At 45.8% G+C, this 24,965-nt stretch overlaps 2 protein-coding genes and 1 long non-coding RNA gene across 5 annotated transcripts in view; 2 read left to right on the top strand and 1 right to left on the bottom strand.

Annotated features, from left to right (window-relative positions):
- LOC148454100 (uncharacterized) overlaps positions 1-18,953 on the top strand; it is a 68,428-nt gene extending 49,475 nt beyond the window's left edge. The window contains exon 3 of the long non-coding RNA XR_015874841.1: positions 15,572-18,953. This is a non-coding gene — a long non-coding RNA (uncharacterized LOC148454100). The remainder of the gene's footprint in view (positions 1-15,571) is intronic.
- Positions 1-23,464, bottom strand: part of THOP1 (thimet oligopeptidase 1) — a 35,665-nt gene extending 12,201 nt beyond the window's left edge. Inside the window, exons 1-5 of one of the 2 annotated variants that reach the window (XM_088461298.1) lie at positions 23,358-23,464; positions 22,722-22,922; positions 18,421-18,569; positions 7,438-7,545; positions 6,682-6,784 (exon numbers count right to left, since the gene is read on the bottom strand). In XM_088461298.1, coding sequence (XP_088317424.1) covers positions 6,682-6,784; positions 7,438-7,545; positions 18,421-18,569; positions 22,722-22,922; positions 23,358-23,370 — 574 coding nt within the window. In that variant the 5' untranslated portion in view covers positions 23,371-23,464. Of the gene's footprint in view, positions 1-6,681; positions 6,785-7,437; positions 7,546-18,420; positions 18,570-22,721; positions 22,923-23,126; positions 23,335-23,357 lie in introns of those variants that run through there. The other variant, XM_088461299.1, reaches the window with a different exon arrangement.
- Positions 23,465-23,605: 141 nt separating this feature from the next.
- Positions 23,606-24,965, top strand: part of SGTA (small glutamine rich tetratricopeptide repeat co-chaperone alpha) — a 41,283-nt gene continuing 39,923 nt past the window's right edge. Inside the window, exon 1 of one of the 2 annotated variants that reach the window (XM_088461300.1) lies at positions 23,606-23,727. The gene's annotated coding sequence lies outside the window, so the exon portion shown is untranslated. Of the gene's footprint in view, positions 23,728-23,753; positions 23,941-24,965 lie in introns of those variants that run through there. The other variant, XM_088461301.1, reaches the window with a different exon arrangement.

Here is a 24,965-nt window from a genome sequence, read left to right as displayed (position 1 = left end):
GGCGCCGGCTAAATTCCGGGTCCGATCCGGATAGGAACTCTGTTCCAACTCTGGGTCAGACCCGGAATTTTGGTGGAAAAGGGGTATAAGTGGCATATGCTGCAAGAAACTGTATTTCTACTTCAGGGTCCATAGGGGGTCCACAGGGTTGACCTTGGGGTATAGGTTGGGAACCAAATCCGGGCACCACGCAGTTAAAGCTTTTAGCTCCCAGGATGCACTTGGGTCCACTCTCCCTATAACCCCACCCCCCAGCCAGAGGCACCTCAGTTTAAGTTGGTGCCCGGCCGGAGTCGGGTCACCGTTACTGCAGGGGGGCTGCTTAGCAGCCCCTAAGCTTAAAAGAGTTTTATTTTATTATTTTTTACTACTCTTCAGAGCGGCAGCATCAGACTGTCCAATGGACGTCTGAGCTGCCGCTCCTACACCCCGCCGGCGCTGCGACGCCAGTACAGATCTGGGGATCGCAGCGGGACCCCAGAGTCTGTACTAGCCGGGCTCTGGAGGAATCCCTGGGCTGCTGCCGGATCGACGGGGACAGGTAAGTCGCGTGGTCACCGCTTGCGGTGATCCACGTGTGAATATGCAGCCTTATGCCTCCGGTCTCTGGGGACAGACCGGAGGCGCTAGCGGTGGCGGCGGGCTCCCCCTCCATGGAGGCATACCCCGCGTGTCCACTAGCCCACCAGGGATTATAGCGGCAGCGGGAGCCGGCATCCCGGGGGGTTAATTGCTAGCCAGGGGAGGAAGCCTTCCCTGTCTAGCGGCTCCTCCCCTCAGCTCAGCGCGCCTTTCAATACTACAGTCTGGCGTCGCTGAGCTGCTTCCTCCGCGGGCCACGCTTCTTCTGAGGTCTCCAGTGGCCATTTTCTCTGTGGTGCTGCAGAACTCTTAGGATGTCAGTGAGCCCAGTCCCCCTGCGTACCTGGCCATTTGGGTGAGTGTACACAGCGCTATAGCCTTCCCAGACACTGAATCTGGGCAGTTGAATGTAGCGACATTGTGCAGTATATTATATGTCATGCTTATGTATGTATATATATTTTTCTGCATTGTATGTGACTTTTGCTAGTGCTGACTGTCTGCTTTTTCTCTCACCTGTCAGTGTATATCTATCCCTTTTCTTTATCTGCCCTAATACAGGTGTACCTGGGGTGGTTCTGAGACCTCACATATATATATTTGTTAATATCTGTGAGGTTTGTCACATACTGTTGCGTGCTGCACGTTGCCATATTTTAGATGGAACTGTGAGTTGCATACGCTGATAATGGGTCCCTGCAGCTAATCTTAGCGTCAGTCAGGACCGGTATGGCGCTGCTTAATATTTCCGTCAAGATAGTCAGATATATCTGACCAGGAGATTGCACACGATACTGCACCCATTATTGCGATCCTGCAAGTCATAGCCTGCAGGAATTAGTGCGGAGGATTTTAACTCAGAAAGGTTTATGTATGCGGCACCATCTGGTGCGGGGCCCCTTGCACGACCCCCTTAAAGGGCGGTTTATTTCTCAGGATCCTCTCCTTTGAGGATCGCCGGGCGGGCCCCATTGTCGTCACTCGCTTGGAGTTACTTCACCATACTGCCCTTTTGAACTCGGGGTATCTCGCAATTTCTTGCAATTTACCCCTGTGCAACAGACTGTCGCTCCCCGCCGGGGTTTTTCACAGTACATGAATTACCTCCGATACCACATCGGTCTGTCATTCCCCTTGCAGGGATTACCACAACGGCCACCCTGGTGGATGTTGTTTTATAGAAATACTAATTGGCGTGATATATGCCCTGTGGTTACTGACCAGTGGCTCTGCCGTGAACTGGATGGTATATTCGGCTCTTTCCCTCTCACATGGGGGGAGCCGATTTCAAGTATTATTATCCCTGCTTTGGGGCTGGTAGCCAGGTTCATTCTGGATATAGAGAATGTCGATCCTGCACCTGTATCATACATCTCCCGTTTTCTGCCCAGCGGGTGGATCTCATAGCGGGAGTCTGGCTGTCGCCAGATACGAGGAGTCACAAAGGCCTCCTGTTTCCCATTCCCTGAGGGTCCTCACAAGTAATGGAAATCCCCTTCTGGGATGGATTTGTATGTTAATCATCGGGTTACAGGCATTAATACGCCTCCCATCCCGGCCTGGACGGATTTTACGGATCCGTAGGTGGTAACTTTGCCTGAAATCAATGTACTCGTTTTCAGGGCCTGTTGCCCGTCCTACCATGGCCATCGCATGGTGATGCTTTTGTGACGTTTTTCCCCTCCAACACGTCCTGAGGTTCAAATATCTTTTGCCGCTCACATAAAATATGCAGTGGTCATATGTGGGATTACCTCATGGGATGCCGGTCTTCTAACTTTCAGGGTTTCGGCGACGTCTGTATCCGCCGCAGTACCCTATGGCTGCGTTATGGGAAAGCAGAGGTGCACACTCCTTCCATGGGGAAGATCTTGTTTGGTCCTGACCTTGACAAGATCGTTGCATCATTGGCAGTATCACTAATGGGGAGATACCGTCTTTAGCTACTCCCACTACATTCGGACTAACTCTGTTAAGTCTTTTTGTCCTCAGGGTCAGCCTAAAGGCCTGTTTTTTCCTAGGCTGTCGGCCTCCATATCCAGTACCGAGCAGTCCTGGACTTCCGGACGACCCTGTTTCTACACCTGAGGATATACCCTCAGCCTGACGGGACAGGTCTACATCTGGGGAATTTCCAGAGTGAGGTACTGATTCTCAACGGCCTCTCATTGCTCAGGCAGCCTCCTCACAGGCATTGTTACACGGGCCCTTCTTCAGACCTGATCAGGGCCTTACAATCCCAGAAAGCTATACAGTCTTTGTGGTAAGCAGAGCTATTTCGGCCAACCTCACTATCTCAGTGAGGGACTGGTTGTTCTACTTTCTTTCTGGGGCGGTGACCGACTGGTCCTCATTTGCCTATACTCTGTCTCAAATCCCTGGACTCCGGTGGAATCGTCCATGCTCCATCATCCGACGTTTGGAACCTGGGGATTTTAGGGTATATCTGAGTATTCAGGATACGTACCTACGGGTACGTACAGAGCCATCTCATCAGCAGGGGTTCAGGTTTGCTGTGCCACAGCAACACTTGTAAGTTTCGGGCTCTGCCTTTTGGGACTGTCCTCAACTCCACCGGGGTTTACCAGCCTTATGGATTTTCTGACAGTTCACCTGTTCAGGGTATCCGAATGCTCCTTTCTCTGGACGGTCTCCTGCTTTTAGCAGGATCACCAAGGTACTTTACCGCCAGGTCAGGATAACCGTGGCTTCTTCTCGGCACAGATAATTAGTCAACGGAGAAAAAGTCCTCCCTACATCCCTCACAGGGTTTTCTTCATCTGGGAGCACTGCTGGATTCTCAGACTCTGAGAATTTTTCTGGCGTAAGACAAGATCTCCACTCTTCAACTTGGAGTGTGCGGATATCTACGCATTCGACATATGTCATTACTCTTTGTGATGCGCGGTCTACCAGAGTGTCTACCTTTTGGTAGGGTGGAATGTGCTCAGTTCCATTCCAGACCTTGCCATAATTGACTCCCCTCCAGATGGATCGAGTTTTTCCCATCGGATCGATGTTCGAACAATGATACTTTCTCCAGAGGCGAGTTGGTCTCTGTCCGGGTGGCTATGGCCATCTCGTCCAGGGTGTTCTTTGCTACAGACAGTGTCTGGTCCGCATTCGTTTCGGGGCAGTTGGACGTCTGTCGTTTCTGTCCTGCCACTTAACTTGTTGATACTTTAGGCTGTCTTGGACCTTCACTCTGGCCTAACCCATATGTCACGGTAAACCTGAATAGGTTCAGTCCGACAGTGTCACAACAGTGACTTCCATCTAGGCAACACTGGTAGTTGGGTGGCAATGTCAGGTATGTCATCCATTCTGGCATAGTCCAAGGGTCTTCTCCTGGCCAACTCTGCAGTGTTTATTCCCGGAGCTCTCCATTGGGAAGCGGGCTTCCTCAGCTGTTGCGACGTGCATCCCGGGGACTAGTCTCTTCTCCAAGAGAGGTTTCAACTCCTGGTGAGCAGAGGGGGCCTCCCTGAGGGGATTGATCCTCATGGCCTTCTGACTTGATCACACATTACCGGTGTTACAGTCCAGCTCCAGGAGTACTGAAGCTACCTTCAGTGACTGTCAGTGAAGTGGTCCTTCCACTTTGTGTACCTGTGTCCTCCGGTCTCCCTTCTTCCTCGAGGTCTTCGGAAGTTTAATTCGAGACGGAGGGGCTTTCCTTCTGGGGGCTCCAGTTCGTCCCAGACATCACTGGTACTGAGATTTTCGGAGTCTCCTCATCGATACTCCGTTCCTACTGCTTCACTATCTGGACCTGTTGTCTCAGGGTCCTTGTTTTTCCCTGGACCTGGATCGTTTGTCTTTGACTGCGCCCCTACTGTGGTCCTAGGGCTTCCCTGGCTCTGTCTTCATTGAGATGTTTAGAGCAGATAGGCCAGACTTTGCTGGGATCTGCCACGGACTGTGGCATACATAATTCTTATGGTATCGTACCTGTCGATACGATCCTCCGGTGTCCAGGATTTTCAGATATTCTGGCATTCCTTCCGGCTGGCTTGGGTTTCACCCTTGGCCTGGCCTTCCTGACAGTGCGGATCTCTACACTGTCGGTATGGTTAAGATATGGAATTGCTCCGCTCCGGTATCCAGTTCATCCTTTGGAGTGTTTTCTGGATTATGCCTCCACTTGTCCTCCCTAGGGACTCCTGGGGAGTTAGTAGTGGTTCTTTGTTCCGTCCGGGGACAGTCAATGGAACTGCTGGTTGTGATAGCCATTACATGGTCTATTGTTTAAGCTCTCTCTCTCTCAGGGTGTTTAAATCAACCAGGAGAGTGTCTGAATTGGGAGCGTTCTCATGTGGCTCCCTCTTCTGGAGGGCATCATGTCAGGGTGTGAGTTGCTCTCGCCCTGTATTTCTTCTTAGAGTGGTTTTTAGGTTCCATATTATTCTGGAACTTATGGTACGGCCATTCAGTCCCCAGTCTTCTCGGCTGGTGTGGCCTCATTGACTGTGGTCCGGCCTCTTTGGCTTTATATGATCCGTTCAAGTTCCTTATGGTAATCGGACTCCTTATTGGTGGTCTGCGGTTTCTGGTTTTCACAGGAAACGATGGCCGGCCTATAATGAAATGTTGGCTGGATGGCCTCGTATGTCTTCCTCAGGGGCCTACCCATAGGTAGGCATTTCTGTCGTTGAGGCTTGTTTTTTCTCGGGTCATGTAACCCTCGTGGGCGGCTCGTTGTGGCGCCTCGGCTGTTTTGCCTTACTAGGTGTCCACGTGGTCTTCTGTCCAAACCTTTTTTTTTTAAGGTTCTAGGCATTGGTTTCCTTTGCCTCTCAGGATGCTTCCTTTTTGGCGACGGATTCTCCTCTCAGCACAGGAGCGTCCCCACCCTTGGTTGAACTGCTTTGGGACATCCCCAAGGTCAACCCTGTGGACCCCCTATGGACCCTGAAGTAGAAAACAAGAGATATGGTAAGAACTTACCTTTGTTATCTCTGTTTCTACGAAGTCCATAGGGTCCACAGGGCGCCCGCCCTGACGCACCTGGCTTCATATGGGCTGTGTTACTGGTCACCGGTTTCCCGTCTCCTTTTCTGTGAGTATGGTTCTAGAGTGTTCCAGTTTTCTCTCTCTTTTTCTCTCCTCCTCCGGCCTTTGGCTACTTACAAACTGAGGTGCCTCTGGCTGGGGGGTGGGGTTATAGGGAGAGTGGACCCAAGTGCATCCTGGGAGCTAAAAGCTTTAACTGCGTGGTGCCCGGATTTGGTTCCCAACCTATACCCCAAGGTCAACCCTGTGGACCCTATGGACTTCGTAGAAACAGAGATAACAAAGGTAAGTTCTTACCATATCTCTTGTTTTTTGACTACACTGGCAACTCACATTTTCAAAATTGCAGCAGCAAAGTCACAACCACTTGATGAGCTCAATCATTTATTCAAACAGATTATCTGCATATCTGAAGTTGATGTAATCTCCAAGCACCGGCAGAGATAAGCCCCAGTCAATATCCTGGGTCCAGCGTGAGGTTGAAATGGTGTTCAAGCCGCTGTGACATTGCTTGAAACCAGTGTTCAGTGTTCCGGGCTGGACCCGGGATTTTGGTGAAAAAGTGGTATTAGTTAAAATAATCTTTAACATCTTAAAATATTGAGTCAAAATCAACACACTACAACTATCAAAAAAGTGACCGGTTACTCAACAGAACTCATGACTAGCACTCACAAAAAAACAATTGTGATCCCTAGAAATAACAAATGTCTATAGTCCCAAAGAGCAGTGTTCAAGGCAGATACTCTGCTTCACAAGACGTTATGCTAAATCAAGTGCTGTTACTGCATACAAAAACTACTCCTATTCCACAATGCAAACTACCTCCAATCATGAAGGGGTTAAAGAGATGCATTCACATTCTATAGTGCTAAATCACAATTTCAAGTTTTAATGTTGTATTTCACGAAGTTGGTCCACATGGAAACCTTTTGTCAAAATATAAAAAGACGACAATGAGGTCATACACAGTTATGTAGTACAAAATTATCCTGCATGGATTTCTGCCAACGGTTTAGAATGATATAAATGTGCTAGCATGAATAAGCCATGCTTTCATTTAGTGTCCATGTACTCAAAACTCACTTAGCTCTTCCCTGGAGAAAGTTAAAAATGTTGTAACTTCATTTAAATTCTTGTTGAAGTCAATGGACAGGGTGCTAATCTTTTTCTTGATGTTCTTAATTTTCTGGAAGAAATAAACAGTGATTTATCTTTTTCAAAATATCACCCAATACATGCTGTTAATGAATGGAAAGTGGGAGACAAAAAGCTTGTCAATATATAATTGACACCAGTGATGCAACATGTGGTCTTTCAAGCCTTTACGTGCATCCTTCCTGTTTTGTTGTCATATTGGTTTTTTGTAGCTTGTAATGCTGGTCTCTTCCATTGATTAAATGTGTTAACTGAAGTTAGTACAGAGTGTGAGAAGAATGTGAAGCCCTTTTGAAGATTAGAGGCTGCCCAATGAGGCCTGCAAAGGTGGCCGAACACAGATTTATGCAATAGTACTTGACACCAATGTGCTCAATCTAGTTTATAATTAATATGGGATAAAAGACAGGTTTTGCAAGTAAAACAAGTAGATTGATGAGATATATTTGGTCTATTAGCTGGGTTTGTACTGCATGGAGTTTTTGCAATTTGATTTATTATATTATGACTACAGTTTTACAGCAAACTGTAGAAAAGGCAGTGTTTCCCATAGCAACCAACTGGACATAAGCTTTCATTTTCTGAACTATAATAGAAGCCAACTGGCTGTTTTGGTTTAGACATAGTTACTTATAGAACAGTGCTTAGAAGTGTCCCACATTGTAGAACAGATACAAATCTTACCTGTTGTATCTCAGCAGAAAGGTTTAAGCCATTTCTTTGACCCCATTTAATCAATCTTTCCAAGAACCTCTTTGCCTCTGGTTTCATAGACTCGGGAGGTAGAATTTTCTGTAATAGATCAAACGTACAACAGTCACAATTAATATCCACATAGTTGTGACGGCAAATTAACAATACCACAAAAAGTTTCCAGTTATTAGTTTACAGAGAACATTTAGTCATTCACATCAGTCTCTCCCCAGTGGAGCTTACAATCTATATTACCCATTTAGTAGGGAAATTCCTTTATTCACTGAAAGGAATTCACCTACTTAACGTGAGTGTTGGTCTTTAACTTTTTTCATTTGCAAAGTGAACATGCATATTAAGACATTCTGAGACCATGCACCACCATAATTACCCAAGGATTGAGTGCCATCTCTTATCCCAAAATATATATATTTGTCCACACAATTGTAACTAAAAAGTGCTACTAGTGTACATATACCTAAAATACTCAATCCGAAAACAATAGAAAAAGGAAAAAAAAAAAAAAAAGTTCTCGCACACAATAAAAATTATTATTAACATATCATGATCCCAGTTGGTTTCCAATTTGAGAAAACAGAGATCATTATGTTCATTTAGCTCAGTGGGGCTGACAGTGCCAAATCTGTCTATCTAACAGGCTTCTCTTTGTAGTAGCATCCTACCCCTGTTACCACTGTGCAGAGGTTTTCGTATATGATAAATGATCATATATGTTAAACTTGCCAGCGAACGTTTCATCAGAGCAAAATGACGGGTAACAGGCTTATCAGATGATCCAGCAGCACAAGCACTTCTAATTGAGGATCTATGATTTGAAACTTGTCCTCTGAAAGTGCAGATAGTTTTTCCTGCATAAGCCAACCCGCAAGGGCAAAACAATGAGTACACAACATAATCTGTGGTACAGGTGACATGATGTTGTGTTAATCTTTACCCCAGATTGGGGGGGGGGGGGGGGGTTGGAAAATAGGATTTTTGGTCAATTTACTTTTGAATCCTTGTGTCTTAAGCAGGCTGAGGAACACTGGACAATGGGGTTATAGGTTGGGGTTGGAGCTGGCACTTAATGAAATGTAGCTTTAAATCCTAACATCTTCCCCCCTGCAATCCCACAATTCCAGTACTACTTTAAAAGAGTCCGGAGAGGAGTAGCAGGAACCCCGTGAAACTGTTTAGAACAACCAAACAAACCAGTAGCGGAAAAAAAAAAGAAGATGGTCAAGAACCAAAACCTCACACGACTGAGCGTGAGGGAGGGAACGCAGTGTTCCCCAGCCTGCTTAAGGGAAAAGGATTCAACGATTAAATTGACCACAAATCTAATTTTCTCTTGAAGCAAGGCTGCGGAACACTGGACAATGGGACGTACCAAAGCCGTCCCCAGGGGAGGGAACGCTCAGGCTGCCTGACCGGAGAACTGTACACCCAAAGTGGGTGCCGTCGGAGGCCTGAAAAAAAAAAAACAACCTACAATAAAGAGCTGTGTAGCAGCCCTCCCAAAACATGCTCTACTCCTCAGGCACTTAGATGACTGGAATTGTGGGATTGCAGGGGGGAGGCGCTTAGGATTTAAAGCTACATTTCATTAATAGCCAGCTCCAGCCCCAACCTACAACCCCATTGCCCAATGTTCCCCAGCCTTGCTGCAAGAGAAAAAGAAAACAGTGACCATCTCCTGCCATGCTGTACACCCGGTGAACTTGTACCATTGTTTTTGTGGTTTTCTTAGTCATGAGGATCTCTGCTAAGGGCCGTATTCAATAAATTTCGCACCCGCGGAAAAGTTTTGCCTGCCTGACTTTTCGCCGGCATCGCGTGTTTTGGGCACGGAAACTTATCGTGCACGTCCTCGCTATTCGCTGTATTCAATTACAAACCACGCGAAAATGGCAGTGAATTCAGAACAGGCGGAAAGGGCTGTCAGAATTGTGGAAATCAGCCTGAACCCCCCAAAAGATGCACTTACATTGGGGATCAATGTAGATGTGTCTGAACAGCCCTAATAAAACTGGGGGTACTTAAGTTGTTTCAATAGCTTCTTATTAGCGTCTTTGTACAAGTGGTGAAGAATGGCATAAGTAGTCCTGTCAAATATGGGGTACTTGAAAATGGGTGCTAGCATATTTTAAAAACTTGAAAAACGCACCTGTTGCATGCACCTGCGAATCATAGAAACACCTGACCCATCCTTGTCCATTTCGCTAGTTTTTATGCTTGTCCCCCCCCACTTTGTGCTCTTTCGCCCCCAAAATTAAAGTACTTTTTGGGGTGTTAAGTTTTTCCTGGGACTTTTTTGCAGTCCTTTGGGGGGCTGTCCCAAGGGTTCTGAGTGGTTTCCCCACCTTTGCACCCCAAAATAAAAATGTTGTACTTCTTAGCACCTGCTATTCAGAGGCAAATCTTTTTCGCCTATTACATTGTATTGACTTTCCGCACAGACGAAAACTGTCTGGAATTGAATAGGGAGATAAGTTCTGACCACGCGAAAAGCCGTGATCGGCAAAACTTTTTTGCGGAAAATAGCTTCTCGCGTCTAATTGAATACAGCCCTAAGTCTGAAAAGTCAAGGTAGGTCCATAAAAAAAAAAAATCCTGTAGGTTTGGTCCCCTTTTATAGGCGAACATAGGTCTCTTCCTTTTAATATCCAATCTGGGGTCAGTCTTTCTAATGTCCCAAAATTTGCAAATTGGTCTACTGAAATGAGCAGAGTTCGTATCAAACTAGAGTGTGTATATGTTCAGGTGTATAGTGTTCATTCTAGCTTCTCGGGCAGGGAATCAAAAAGCAGGGCACTTATATGCGCATCAAAAACGGACGGTTTGGGCGGTACGGATGCATTGGTTTCCGCAGAGCGCTGCGTTTTCGTCCCAAAAACTTTGTAATAAGATAATTAGATTCTTAACCTGTGTGTATAAAATATATTATATTATAATATAATATGAGATATGGTATAGGTGTGACGTCAGTCATCGGGCACCATAGAGTTAAGCTTTCAGCCTCCCAGGATGCACTAGGGTCCCCCTCCTATACCCCTGCCCCCGAGCCAAGGCACCTCAGTTAGTTACCAAGCCATAGGCCGGAGGAGGAGAAGGAAGAGAAAGAAAAAAGATCTGGGGACACACAAGAATCACATTCTCACCAGAGGGAGACGGAAAAACCGGTGACCAGAGCAAAGCCCATCTGCAGCACAGGTGCGACAGGGCGGGAGTCCTGTGGAACCCTATGGACTTCGTAGAAATAGAGATAACAAGGGTAAGTTCTTACCATATCTCATATTTTCTACTTCAGGGTCCATAGGGTATCCACAGGATACCTTGGGGATGTCCCAAAGCAGTATCCTTTAAGGGTGGGTCGCTCCTGTGCAGAAAGGAGAATCCGCCGCCCGAAGGAAGCATCCTGAGAGGCGAAGGTGTCAAACCTGTAATACCTCACGAAGGTATGGACAGAGGACCACGTAGCAGCCTTGCAGATTTGGACTGCAGAGGCGCCACGTCGAGCTGCCCACGAAGGACCCACAGACCTAGTGGAATGAGCCTTCACAAAAGGAGAAACCGGCAGGCCTTCATGAAGATAAGCTTCAGAAATTGCCATACGGATCCAGGCTGCCAAAGTTTGCTTTGAAGCAGGCCAACCCATTTTACGGAAGCCATAGAGGACAAACAAGGCGTCCGACTTCCTAAACGAAGAAGTGCGGTCAACATAAGTCCTTAAGGCCCGCACAAGATCCAAAGAGGCCTCACCCACAGAAAGACCAGGTGAGTTAAAGGCCGGAACAACGATTTCCTCGTTAACATGAAACTGGGAAACAACTTTGGGAAGAAACTCGGGCCGAGTGCGGAGCACTGCCCTGTTCCCATGAAAAACCAAGAAAGGGGGTCTACAAGAAAGAGCCCCTAAATCAGAAACACGTCTGGCCGAAGCAATAGCCAGAAGGAAAACAGTCTTACCTGTTAGCCATTTAAGATCCACTGAGCCCAGTGGTTCAAACGGCGGTCCCTGGAGAGCCCTCAGGATCACAACCAAATCCCAAGGCGCCACAGGTGGAACAAAGGGCGGCTGAATGCGGAGAACACCCTGCATAAAAGGTGCGCACATCCGGGATTGTAGCAATCCTATGGTGAAACCAGACAGACAGGGCCGAAACCTGTACCTTCAAAGAAGCAAGGCGAAGCCCATGATCTAGTCCCGCTTGTAGGAAGGCGAGTATCCGAGACAGACGAAATTCCCGCGGTGCATAACCTCTCGGTCGACACCACTGGAAGAACGTATGCCACACGAGATGGTATATCTTCGCGGAAGACGGCTTCCGAGCTCGTAACATGGTACGCACCACAGAGCTGGAAAACCCCCTGGACCTCAGCATGGCTGTCTCAACAGCCACGCCGTCAAAGACAGCCGAGTCAGGTCCGGGTGAAGACAGGGACCCTGTGACAGAAGGTCCGGTCGTAGCGGCAACCGCAGAGGACTGTCCACGGACAGACCTTGAAGGTCTGAGAACCAGTGCCGTCTGGGCCACGCGGGAGCTATCAACAGGAGCATCCCTCCTTCCTGTTTGAATTTCCGGATTACCCGTGGAAGAAGGGAAATCGGAGAAAACAGGTATGCGAACCGGAACGTCCACCAGAGACACCCCTTCGTCTCTTGTGTGAGACCCGTACACCGGCAACTTGTTGTTGTGACGGGACGCCATGAGGTCGATCTCTGGAAGACCCCATCTGTCCACCAGCAGTTGAAAAACGTCCGGGTGCAGGGACCATTCCCCCAGATGAACGTCCTGGCGACTTAGAAAGTCCGCTTCCCAATTTAGCACTCCCGGAATGAAGACCGCTGATATGGCCGGAAGATTGCGCTCCGCCCATACCAGGATCTGAGAGACCTCCACGAGAGCCGTCCGACTTCGGGTTCCTCCTTGCCTGTTTATGTAGGCCACGGTGGTAGCGTTGTCCGACTGGACCTGTACCGGACGACCCTGGAGAACCTGATGTGCCTGCTGGAGAGCATTGAAGACCGCACGGAGTTCCAAGATATTGATTGAAAGCTCCGCTTCTGTCGGCGTCCACCTGCCCTGGAACAAGTGTGGACCCAAAACTGCTCCCCAGCCCCGAAGACTGGCGTCCGTTGTCAACAGGACCCAATTTGGAACCCAGAACGGACGTCCCTTGCTGAGATGGGACGTCTGTAACCACCAGGCAAGGGACAGGCGAACCTCCGGGGTGAGCACAATCGTCTGGGACTTCAGAGACTGAGGCAGGCCGTTCCACTTGGACAGGATCAGGTGCTGCAGAGGTCTGGAGTGAAACTGGGCATATTCCACCATGTCGAACATCGACACCATGGAGCCCAGTAACCTCATCGCCGAGTGTAGAGACACCCGGCGGCTGTGCAGACAACTGCGCACCCTCGACTGTAAAGCAGAGATCTTTTCCCCCGTCACGAAGATCCTTTGCTGTTCCGAGTCCAATAAGGCTCCGAGGTGCAGAATCCGCCGAGACGGGATTAGAGTGGACTTCTGCCAGTTGATTAGCCAGCCGTGCCGTTGCAGTAGCGCAATGGTCAGGTCCAAGTGGCGTAGAAGGAGCTCTGGAGATCCCGCCACCAATAAAAGGTCGTCCAAGTACGGCAACATGCGGACTCCCTCCAGCCGCAGAGAAGCCGCCATGACCGCCATAACCTTGGTGAACACACGTGGTGCTGTCGCCAGGCCAAAAGGTAACGCCCGAAACTGGAAGTGGTCGCTGCGGATTGCAAACCTGGGGAACTGTTGATAACGCAAAAGAATAGGGACATGCAGGTAAGCGTCCTGTATGTCCAAAGACACCATGTAGTCCCCAGGTTCCAGCGCCAGAATGATGGACCGTAGGGTCTCCATCCGAAACTTCGGTACCCACAAAGACTTGTTGAGAGCTTTGAGGTTGAGAATCGGACGATACGACCCATTGGGTTTCTGTACCAAAAAAAGATTTGAATAGAAACCCTGGCCCCTCTGGGAGAATGGAACAGGCACTATAACTCCAGCCTGGAGCATAGTGTGCAATACCTTCCGCAGCTCCGTAGCCTTGTTCCGGTCTGATGGTAGACCCGTGGTGAAGAATCGAGCCGGGGGTCTGTGCCGGAAAGAGAGGGCGTACCCGTGGGAGACCACCTCGAGAACCCAAGTGTCTGTCGTAGTGACCGACCAACACTGGACGAACTGCAGCAGGCGGCCTCCCACTTTGGGATCCCCCAAAGGGAGGCCCGGACAGTTAGGCCGCAGGCTTGTCATCTGGCTTAGGGGCCGGACGTCTGGTACTCCATGCCCGCTTCCGGGGCTTGGCCGATTTCTTACGGCCAGCCTGTCGAGGAAAAGACTGTGGTTTGGGCCTGCCCTGGGCCCTATATGACCGAAAGGACAATGGTCCAGAACCAGAAGGAGCAGCGGCCGACGGGAGACAAGCCGATTTGGCTGCCGCCAGCGTGGCCACAATCTTGTCCAGATCCGGACCGAAGAGAACTTCTCCGGTAAATGGCAACGCCTCCAAACCCTTCTTGGAATCTGCGTCCGCCTTCCAGGATCGCAGCCACAAGGTGCGACGAGCAGCCACCGCTGCTGAAGAAATTCTAGACACCAGAGTACTGTCTAAGGCCGCCTCGTTGATATAAGTGGCCGAATCACAGAGATTACCAATCAACTCCGCCTGTTCGGCCGGACAGTCGGAATCAAAAGACGCCTCTAATGAATCCGCCCAGCGCTCCATCGCTCTGGCAACCCAGCAAATAGCCATAGCTGGCCGTGCTGCCCCCCCCCGCAAGGGAATAAGCGGACTTCAGGCAGATCTCCACCTTGCGGTCCATAGCATCCTTAAGGGAGGACATGGATGGCATCGGCAATGTGGCACTACGGACAAGACGGGTCACGTGAGAATCCACCTGTGGAGGGGATTCCCACTTTGCAAAATAATTATCCGCGAACGGATAAGCCACTGCCAGGCGCCTCTGCGGCTGGTATCTTTTGCCAGGCTGTTTCCACGCCTCCTCTAAATGGTCCACTAACTGACCCGAAAGAGGAAAGACTGTGGCATCGCCCTTCACATCTTTAAAAAAGGCATACTTGGATTTAGCCGCTGGGGGAACTTCGTCCTCAATCACCTTGGAAAGATGGCCGCCGAGGAGCAGAGAGGAGGCTGGCCTGGGGGAGGAGCGCTGCTACAGGACCAGTCGGCAGTGTGCAGAGAGGGCTGTGTGCAGCGGGGGAGGCGCCGGCTGTGAGACAGGGAAGGCGTGCTCCCCTGGCATGCATTTAACCCCCGGGACGCCGCAGCGCTACCGCTCTGCTGCAGTCCGCTGTCCCAGGGGGTAGTGGAAGTGCAGGTTCAATACCTGGCTCCACGCTGCAGCCAGTCCCCAGGGAGCCCCCTGCCTGGGGACTCTGGACCATGTAACAGCGGGGACCCACCACGGGACCCCACTGCTTACCTGCTGTCCTCCTTGAATCCGGCCATGGTCCGGAACATCTGGGGTCACCGCTAGCTGTGACCCCAGATGCTCACCAGCATCCCCGGATCGGTACCGGCGTTCTGGTACCGGTGGGGGTGTAGGGAAGACAGCATGGACGTCAGGACTGACTGTCCATGCTGTTCATCCAGATGTGCAGCCACAGCTGCATGAAGAAAAAGCTTCAGGGGCTCTTCTAGCCCCCACTCCCAACAGGTGCACCCGATTCTGGCCGGGCACCAAACGAAACTGAGGTGCCTTGGCTCGGGGGCGGGGTATAGGAGGGGGACCCTAGTGCATCCTGGGAGGCTGAAAGCTTAACTCTATGGTGCCCGATGACTGACGTCAGACCTATACCCCAAGGTATCCTGTGGATACCCTATGGACCCTGAAGTAGAAATAGAGATATATATATAGATATATATAGATAGATCTCTATATATATATATATATATATATCTATCTATATGAGATATATATATATAAATATATATATATATATATAAATTTTCGCTGTGGGTAATCCAATTTTTTTTCTTTGTTTCTTTTCTTTTTTAAAACTATAAATTGATATTCGGTATATATATCTTTAAATGTCAGGAATACTGATACTGCTTTTGGTCTGTTACCTAGTGACGGCGTGGACTTCCTGTTATGTGTAACGGAGCAAGACATGTGCCTGGAACCTGAGACACAGGTGTCTCTGACTTTGTTGCCAACTATGCGACCCGTCAGCAACACAGAGTGGGCGGCTGCTGGAAGATAAGTCAGCACGGCAAGACCCCCCCCACTCAGCAGCTGCAGGGAGGAGCAGCCGCCGAGGAATTGTAAATTAACCACCCCACAGCTGGTACCAGCTGTAACTGGTGGCTGCTCAGAGGAGCAGCCTCTGGGGAAATAATAGTCACAATGTTTAAAAATATATTTTTAAATTTTTTATATATAGGGTACTAATTGAAGCCATTTGTACATGTTTAATACAACTTTTCTATTTTTGCATATTATGCATTGTGTTTGGATATACTGATATATATATATATATATATATATATATATATATATATGTGTATATATAAAACCAGTGTTCTCCCCAGAAAATGTTTCCAGCTGGGTGGTGGCCTTCGCATAAATGAAATGTTTTAAATCCTGACCTTATAATGATTTCAACTTGAAATAACAATATATATTAATTCTCTTCTTAGAGGCCCAGATACTGTCTCCACTTGCAGGCTACACAGAATATATTTTTTTTATACAGCTCTACAGATACTGGCCCCACTTGCAGGCTCTTTAATCAGTTCAGGTGACTGTTCCCGTCTGAACTTTTATACAGGAGGAGGGATCTTTGCCCTACAGCCAGACACCGCCCCTGCACTGTGATGGACAACTACCCCACACCCCAATGCCACAACCCCTGTCCAGTCACCTGGAACCTTCACTAACATGTCCTTATTGCCGGTGGACACGGAGCCTCCAATGTGAAGAACGTGACGTCGGCGCAGCTCGACACTGCATCCGTGGCAACAAGGACATATTGAGAGTGACCGGGAATGCGATGCATTTGGGGGGGGCTTATGTGCCCTCAGAAACCAGCCTGGGGAGAACGCTGTATACAGGTTGAGTCTCCCATATCCAAATATTCTGGAAATACGGAATTTTTTTGGCTTGACAGATAATGAAACTTGATTTTTGATGGTTCAATGTACACAAACTTTGTCTGTCTAAGGCACAAATTATTAAAAATATTGTATAAAATTACCTTCAGGCTGTGTGTATATGAAACATAACTGAATTTTAGGTGTGTACACAAACTTTGTTTGAGCCACAAAATTATTGAAAATATTGTATAACATTACCTGCAGGCCGTGTGTATAAGGTGGATATAACACATAAATGCATTCTGTGTGTATATATGGGTGACCTTCCCAAGATATTTCATTATGATATGCAAATATTCCAAAATACGGAATATTCAGTTATCCAAAATACCCCTGGTCCCAAGCATTTCGGATATCAGAGACTCAACCCTGTATATATATATTTTTTAAAATAAAATCACGCTGGATACGTATTAAATAGATGTTCTTGACCCAATTCAATCAAAAAAAACAACAACAATTTGAGCGTTTTTTTGGGGAAAAAACTAATTGCCAGTTAAGTGGCTAATTGTTTGGTGATTTTGCTGTTCCATTGGATTTGTGATCATGACTAAAGGCCACCATACATCAGCATTCAATTGGTGCAATTCTGCATTTTATAAATGATCGTGTAAAAATAAATCTAAATGTATGAGGTTCACAGACCACAGATTCCGACAAAAATGTTTTTGGAATTGGTGAATCAGGTTGTCCATCATGTTGGAGTTCACAGACCAATCGGGACTGTACATTGCAAGTGTATGGTAACAGTCGGCTGATTAGCAGACCGTTAGTAGTAAAATTATGGTCCTTTCAAGATTGGCCGATCTGTCTTTCCTGAAAATGATCTGCAAATCACTGAAAAATATCTGTAATGTATGGTCGCAAATTGGTGGATTGGGGAATCTTTTGTAATGTATGGTCACAAATTGGTGAAGTTTTTTCTGGGGAACAAAAATAAAAATCACAATCTGGGAATCTTCTTTTGTGCTTGCTGATGTATAGGCCCCTAATGAGATTGAAACGTTTATCTAACCTGTAAAATTGAATATGGAGTAAAGATCTTGCGAATGATGATAAGAAGTCTGGTGAGTGCCTCTCTATGGATTAATTATTTTACCTGCATAACAGAACGTGGAGTCAACTATCAGGTTACTAGAGTTAATCCAGTAGGGCAAATTATAGAGCTGTGCAGTATTAGAATACATCTGAGAGACTGGGACAGAGGTGTGACTGGATAAACCCTTTTCATGAACCGAAAACCTGTAACTCTGGATTGGCTTTGATTACCCTTCTTATTTAAAACAATCCTTTAATTATCATGAATAACTCTGCTTACCTTCACTATCACAATCATGCTAATCAAGTATTTATACTTTCAATGCCAATAAAGAATATAGCAGTGCATCCCTCAGTCACCATCGGAAAGTTTCACCATTAACAACTATTTATTTATTAACTATTATTTATATCGTCACACATACTACGCAGCATTTTTCAGAGAATACTTCAGTCATTCACATTAGTCCCTGCCCCAGTGGAGCTTACAATCTACAGTATGTTCCTGATCACATGGATACACATATAGACTAGGGTTTTTATTTTGTTAGAAGCCACTTAACTACCAGTATATTTTTAGAGTAAGGAAAGAAACTGGTGTACCCTGAGGAAACGTATGCAAACATGGAGAAAACACACAATCTTCACACATATAGCACCTTGGTCAGGAATACAAGGCTGTGAGAAGTAATGCTAATCACCATGTTTCCCCAACTATCAAAAAGACAGGTGGAACATATTTCACTTTTCCCTGGATATACACCACAGCATGGATCTGGGTCTTACCTGTAAGTGCTCAAGTCTTCTATACACATCTTCCCGCATACTTTTCTCTACATCAAACTCAGACAAAATCTTATCGGCCTCTGTACTTGCTGTACGGATATCCTTATTGGAAGACACGTGCTGAGGGAAATCCAGCATGTTCCGCTGAACTAGAATAGTAAATGAAGTTGTATTTTATAGGTGATGCAAGGACACAGTGCAAAACCAGGACAGCAATTGTACAGATGAAAAAAAGGAGAGAATAGGAGCCATTACGCTATGGATCCCACATTAATCCTTTTAGCAATGATAGAATGCTGGAAATTTCCCGTAGTTACAATAGTGTTCAATGAGCAATCAACGGTCTATACAAATGCTGAGCTCATGGTTCTCTTATTAAAGCTTTTAGGAGAATGGAAGAAAAAGAAAAAAAAGCACTAAAAATATAACACAGGAACATTCCATTACATTGATTTTGCTTGTTAAATATTACCTTCCTAGCATCATAAAAACACAGTACGGATGGAGTCTCCCATATCCAAAATGCTTGGGACCAGGGGTATTTTGGATATCGGAATATTCCGTATTTTGGAATAATTGCATACCATAATGGGATATTTTAGGAATAGGGCCCAAATGTAAACACAGAATGAAATTATGTTTTATATACACCTTATACACACAGCCTGCAGGTCATTTTATACAATATTTTCAGTAATTTTGTGGCTCAAACAAAGTTTGTGTACATACATGAAATTCATTTATGTTTCATATACACAAAGCCTGAAAGGTAATTTTATACTATATTTTTAATAATTTTGTGCCTTAAACAAAGGGTGTATACATTGAACCACCAAAAAACAAAGGTTTCACTATCTCAGACATGCTAAAAAAAAAACAAAAAACTGTATTTTGGAATATTGCGTATTTCGGAATATTTGGATATGGGAGACTCAACCTGTAGAATAAATGCTACTGTGTAAAGATATGGACAAAATCAGAGTGTATAGTTAACCTTGGCACATAAAATACTATGCGGCTCCTAAAGCTCCGTACACACAGAGCGATCAGACAGCCATCAGATATCGTTGTCTGATCATCCTGCATGTTCGATATCAAACATCCAGCGCATGCACCAACCCCCAAATGACTAACGACCCGTGATCGTATAGTAACCAGGCTAACCTGGTTGATATCGACCAGGTTGGCCTGCATGCATGGGCGATGGTCGATATCGACCATCGTTTGAGGGTTGGAAGGGTCCAGAAACAGGACGATATCGTTATCGTTCTGTTATATGTGACCGTGTGTACGCACCATTATCACCATTTTACAGATGTATGCAATTCCAGCTCAAGTTAACTACCCCACAAAAATGTACTTCACTCCTTTTAAACAGGTATTTTGCATGGACTTTAAGAAAACATTACCCATGATAAATACACTTTAATGCTCCAATAAATGGGGCCCACCATTAGAACTTCCTAGTAATAGAGATGGTTGGATGCCTGAGCCTACAATTATCACCTCCAATATTGTTGTGACTGCACAACACAAAGGAATTCCTACCTGCAGACTATTTCCCCAAAATTCAGCATATACACGGAGGACCTCAGTCAGCGTTAGATGTTAACATCAGTTGCTGCTTTTTGTTTTTGTTTGTTTATTGCACGTGCATGTCTTTTCAAGATGTGCAGATTTTCCCTTCCGAAACAACTTGCGATTCTCTACAACAAACTGATCAGTACAGTGTTTAAAGAGGGCGTGTAGACATGGCCAAAGAACAGTTAGGGCACATAGTGGTTGGGTTGATGAACACTGCACAGTTGGAAAGTGGAATATGCACCAATATGGATGTGAAATGCAAGTACTGAAATCCTGGTTCAAGTTACGAACTAAAATTATGCTAATGGCTGCGTCTGATTTGTCAAATGCTTTCCGTTTACACCCATTAATGCAAATAAATCAACTTTTTTTTGTATGCACAGTGAAGCCACAACTTCTATTGTAATCCAGGAGATTTTACTCCTGTGACTGACTTGCATGATGAGAGGTTTTGTTACTGCCTATGCAGAGTTGGTCTCATTTCATATCTGCTGACAGATCAGAATAGGTTGCAAAATGTGATATTTTAGGATTATGTTTGCTTCCAACTCTGAATAAAGTGCAGAATCCATAGATTTCTTAAAAATATGGAACATATTTTCCTTCACATAAGTTTTCAAAAATTATTACAGAGTGTATCTACAAATCGAAGAATACTTGTAGCTGTACATCACAATAAACCAACTATTTCACTTGTCGTCAGCCATTGAACATAAGTTCCGCCCATTCAGCTTGGTCAACTGCTAAACCTAGCTACAACCAGTATATGTCACTTAAAACCTATGGGTCATTTTATCTCAGTTCACCCACCCACTTACCTAATGGTAGGTTTCATTTTTAAAGAGAGATTTTTAATTAAACATTAAAATACTCATATAGGCCATTATTTTTCTTTCATAGGCTTTTAAAGTATACTTTAAGCATCAATAAAAAAAAAAAAAGTGACATATCATCTCATCTGCCGGCACCGAAAAAATAATTAAGTATGAAGTAAAGGATGTATAATGATTCAGAGTCAGGCAAGGTTGATATAACCTTTTATTCTGGAATCTCCATATTCTGATTGACAAAAGGGTCAACATTTCAAAGTGATATGTGGATTAGGCACTGAGATAGGAATGTTTTTCCATATACACCTCACATAAAAACAGAGCAGTAGAGAGTAGCATTTCCCAGCAATTTTTTGAGACTTTGTCCCCCTAGATCTCAAAAACTGAGGGCTAGAGAATAACAAGTTTACATGGATTTGTTGCTATGTAGTAGTATCAAATGTACAAAGTTTCATGAAAATCTGAGTCAGTGGGTGTCATAATAAATTTTTTCAGGGCGATTTGACATGGATTCGTTTGATTAGTTTGTCCCATTACTTTTGGCCCCTTAAAAAGTGGGAGGCACATATAGAAACTGTTGTAATTCCTACACCGTTCACCTGATTTGGATGTAATTACCCTCAAATTAAAACTGAAAGTCTGCAGTTAAAGCACATCTTGTTTGTTTCATTTCAAAGCCATTGTGGTGGTGAATAGAGGCCAAAATATGAAAATTCTGTCAATGTCCCAATATTTATGCACCAGACTATCTATCTATATATAAAAATGTCATGCCTGATTTCATGTGTTCTTTTGATTATGGTGACCCTGCATATGGATCACGAATATCAGTACGGGACAGTCCAACAATTGAATTGCTCCATCTGGCGCCCGTCACTGACAGCCGCTGGCGCTAACAATTGATTTGCTCCCTTAATATTCAGAAGGGGCACATCGTAAGTGCAGCCTATTACACTATCTAATGTGATCTTTGCCTGGGCCTCATCAAAAGACAGTGGATAATGTTAACATTTTTGACTGAATCAAACAGCAGCAAGAACAAGGATCAGAAGTTTGGACTAGTCCTGTCTGCTGTTACTATAGTTAACATCTTTATTTTTTTAACTTGGAAACAGAAATCAATACAGGTTGCGTCTCCCATATCCAAAATGCTTGGAACCAGGGGTATTTTGGATATCGGAATATTCCGTATTTTGGAATATTTGCATAAAATAATGAAGTATCTTGGGAATGGGACCCAAATCTAAACACAGAATGATTTTATGTTTTATATACGCCTTATACACACAGCCTGAAGGTCATTTTATACTATATTTTTAATAATTTGTGCATCAAAAAAAGTTTGTATACATACATGAAATTCATTTATGTTTCATATATACACCTTATACACACAGCCTGAAGGTTATTTTATACTATATTTTTAATAATTTGTGCTTGAAACAAAGTTTGTGTACATTGAACCATCAGAAAGCAAAGGTTTCACTTCTCAGTAATGCTACAAATATTCCATATTTCGGAATATTTGAATATGAGAAATTCAACCTGTAATATCAAAGACTCAGGGGTCTATTTACTAAGCAGTGTTAGGAGACAGAGTGAAAAGTGATAAGAAAGTGATAAGGTGCCAGCCAATCAGCTCCCAATTTTCATTTTTCAAACACAGCCTGTGAGATGACAGTTGGGAGCTGATTGGCTGGCACCTTATCACTTTTCACTCTTTCTCCTAACACTGCTTAGTGAATAGACCCCTCAGACTTTAAGAGCACAAATATGTTACTATCCAGTTAATTTCTTGGAAATAAGTAATACAAATAATTACTATTAAGAATTATGCTGAAATAAATAATCGATGCATAGGAATTCATAAAAATAATACAAATATACCTGTATACTCTACTTCCACATCAGCCAGTACTTTTAGTGTGTTGTCGTAGGTCACACAGTGTATGTCCAGACACCCCACCATGTCATATACTGCCTTGGTTTTCTCAATCAGCTCAGGGGTTATTACCCGTATTTGTTCTGGAGTCAAATCCCATCTAAGACGGTTCTCTTCATTCTTGGGATGCTGCTCCATCGTATGGCCTGTGGGAAGGTAAAGTATAGTGAGAAAATAAAAAGAATAAAAGACACAGATTACAGGCCAGGCAGAAGTATTAATACATGTTACATATAGTCAGGTCAGTGACATATGTAAAATGCCTACATGCACCTGCTAATACACTGCGAGAAGCTATATAGGTGACTATGAACATGAGGTGTGCAGTGTCCCTGTTAGGGGAGCATTACCGTGAGAAGCACAGGTGGGGAGGGAGTGATGCGAGGACACATGAGAGCATCACACAGAGATATTATAGCACAGCCAGACAGGTTCTCTCCACCCACAGCCAGGGCAGCCCTCCTCCCCCCAGCACTAGGCGGACGCCCAGCTGCGGCCAGATGGTGCACACAGTACAGTCCTACCACATCACACACACGTGCACTACTATACGGCGGCGTGGGCAGAGTGAGCCCGGCTACCTGTGGGCGCCATGTAACTCTGATGGGCCTGCCACGAGCTCCCGTGCTTGTGCTGCCGGTACCGGGACGCGCGGTGCAGTGTGGGTGATGTTGGGAGGAGCCATGTGTGGGGGGAGGGGCAGAGGAATCAGTGCTGTCATATTTCTTAGCATCATAAATACAGCGTATGACTATGTATATATGTATGGCGCTGTATGTACGATGAGTATAACAGCACTGCAGTATGTAATAGACGTGGTAGCCGACAGTAGCACCCGGACACTTTAGTAGCGGGGACACGTCACTTCCAGTGCCATCCTCAGCTGCAGCTAATTCCGCTTCCGGTTCCCAGTGACTGAGTGGTCGGCTGGTCGCATGTGCGCAGTGTCCGGTGAGCGGGGCCGCTGCTTGCTGACCTGGGGGTGGGGGAATGGTCTGTCACTTGCCGCATCCGGGAGCTATAGCGGGAAACATATGGCGGCGAGTACTAGTAGTGTGCGGGTCCCGCAGGGGCATACTGCCGGCTGTGCTCCGGGGACATGGACATCTGCAATCACCGCTCTGCCTGAGACCAGCGACCTCTCTTACTGCATGTGCAGGCGGCGTAGGTTAACACAGGACACTTCTAGCCCACATCACCCATTCCTCTGATCTCTTGTTCTCTCTATATCCCATGTGTGCAGTGTACAGATATATATCTTCTGCTGTGACACCTATATGTATTTCATGGGCTTGTGAACCTGTTAGGAGAACACATACGGCCAGTGCATCTGGCAGGCACGTCACTGGGCCTGATTCTGAATCGCACACAACTCTGTAGGACTGTATATTTTGCTGAGGGAATGCTAATGCACCTGTACACATGTCTATTTACCCATTGTACTGATGCTCTTTTTTTCCATCCACTAGCGACGCTGTCAGCACTTAAGCAGGGTACACAATATTTTATTTATTATTTTATTTTATTACCAGTTGTTTATATATATATATATATATATATATATATATATATATATATATAGCGCACACATATTCCGCAGCGCTATACAGAGATGATCTGGCCATTCACATCAGTCCCTGCCCCAGTGGAGCTTACAATCTATATTCCCTACCACATGTACACACATACACACTAGGGTTAATTTTTGGTGGGAGCCAATTAACCTACCAGTATATTTTTGGAGTGTGGGAGGAAACCAGAGTACCTGGAGGAAACCCACGCAAGCACAGGGAGAATATACAAACTCAGCACAGTTATGGCCGTGGTGAGAATCGAACCCACGACCTCAGTGCTGTGAGGCAGTAACGCTAACCATTACACCATCTGTGCTGCCCCAATAGACAATATGTTGTCCGATCTGGTGGATCGGACGACTTATCGGGCACATCGTCTAGTGTGTACCCGCTATGTTGCTGACGATGCGTGCTCCCGTGTGTTATAAGCGACATTGCCCATCGGACCTACATGCAGGTCCGACTGGTGATATCGTTAGCGGGGGCCATGCTGCCGAATGCAGCATGGCCCCCGCTGCTGCTCCTGGCATCGGAAAGTGTGTACCGACCTTTACACCTACCTCATGCTGGGTGCAAGAGATTGGTCTGAAAAAGGTATACCCACAAGAATATGGT

The sequence above is a fragment of the Taudactylus pleione genome, unplaced genomic scaffold (assembly GCF_031769625.1).
Source record: "Taudactylus pleione unplaced genomic scaffold, aTauple2 ptg001032l, whole genome shotgun sequence".
NCBI classification, from domain to species: domain Eukaryota; kingdom Metazoa; phylum Chordata; class Amphibia; order Anura; family Myobatrachidae; genus Taudactylus; species Taudactylus pleione.
The sequence above is the reverse complement of the archived record's forward strand: the minus strand, read 5'-3'. Positions and strand labels throughout refer to the sequence as shown.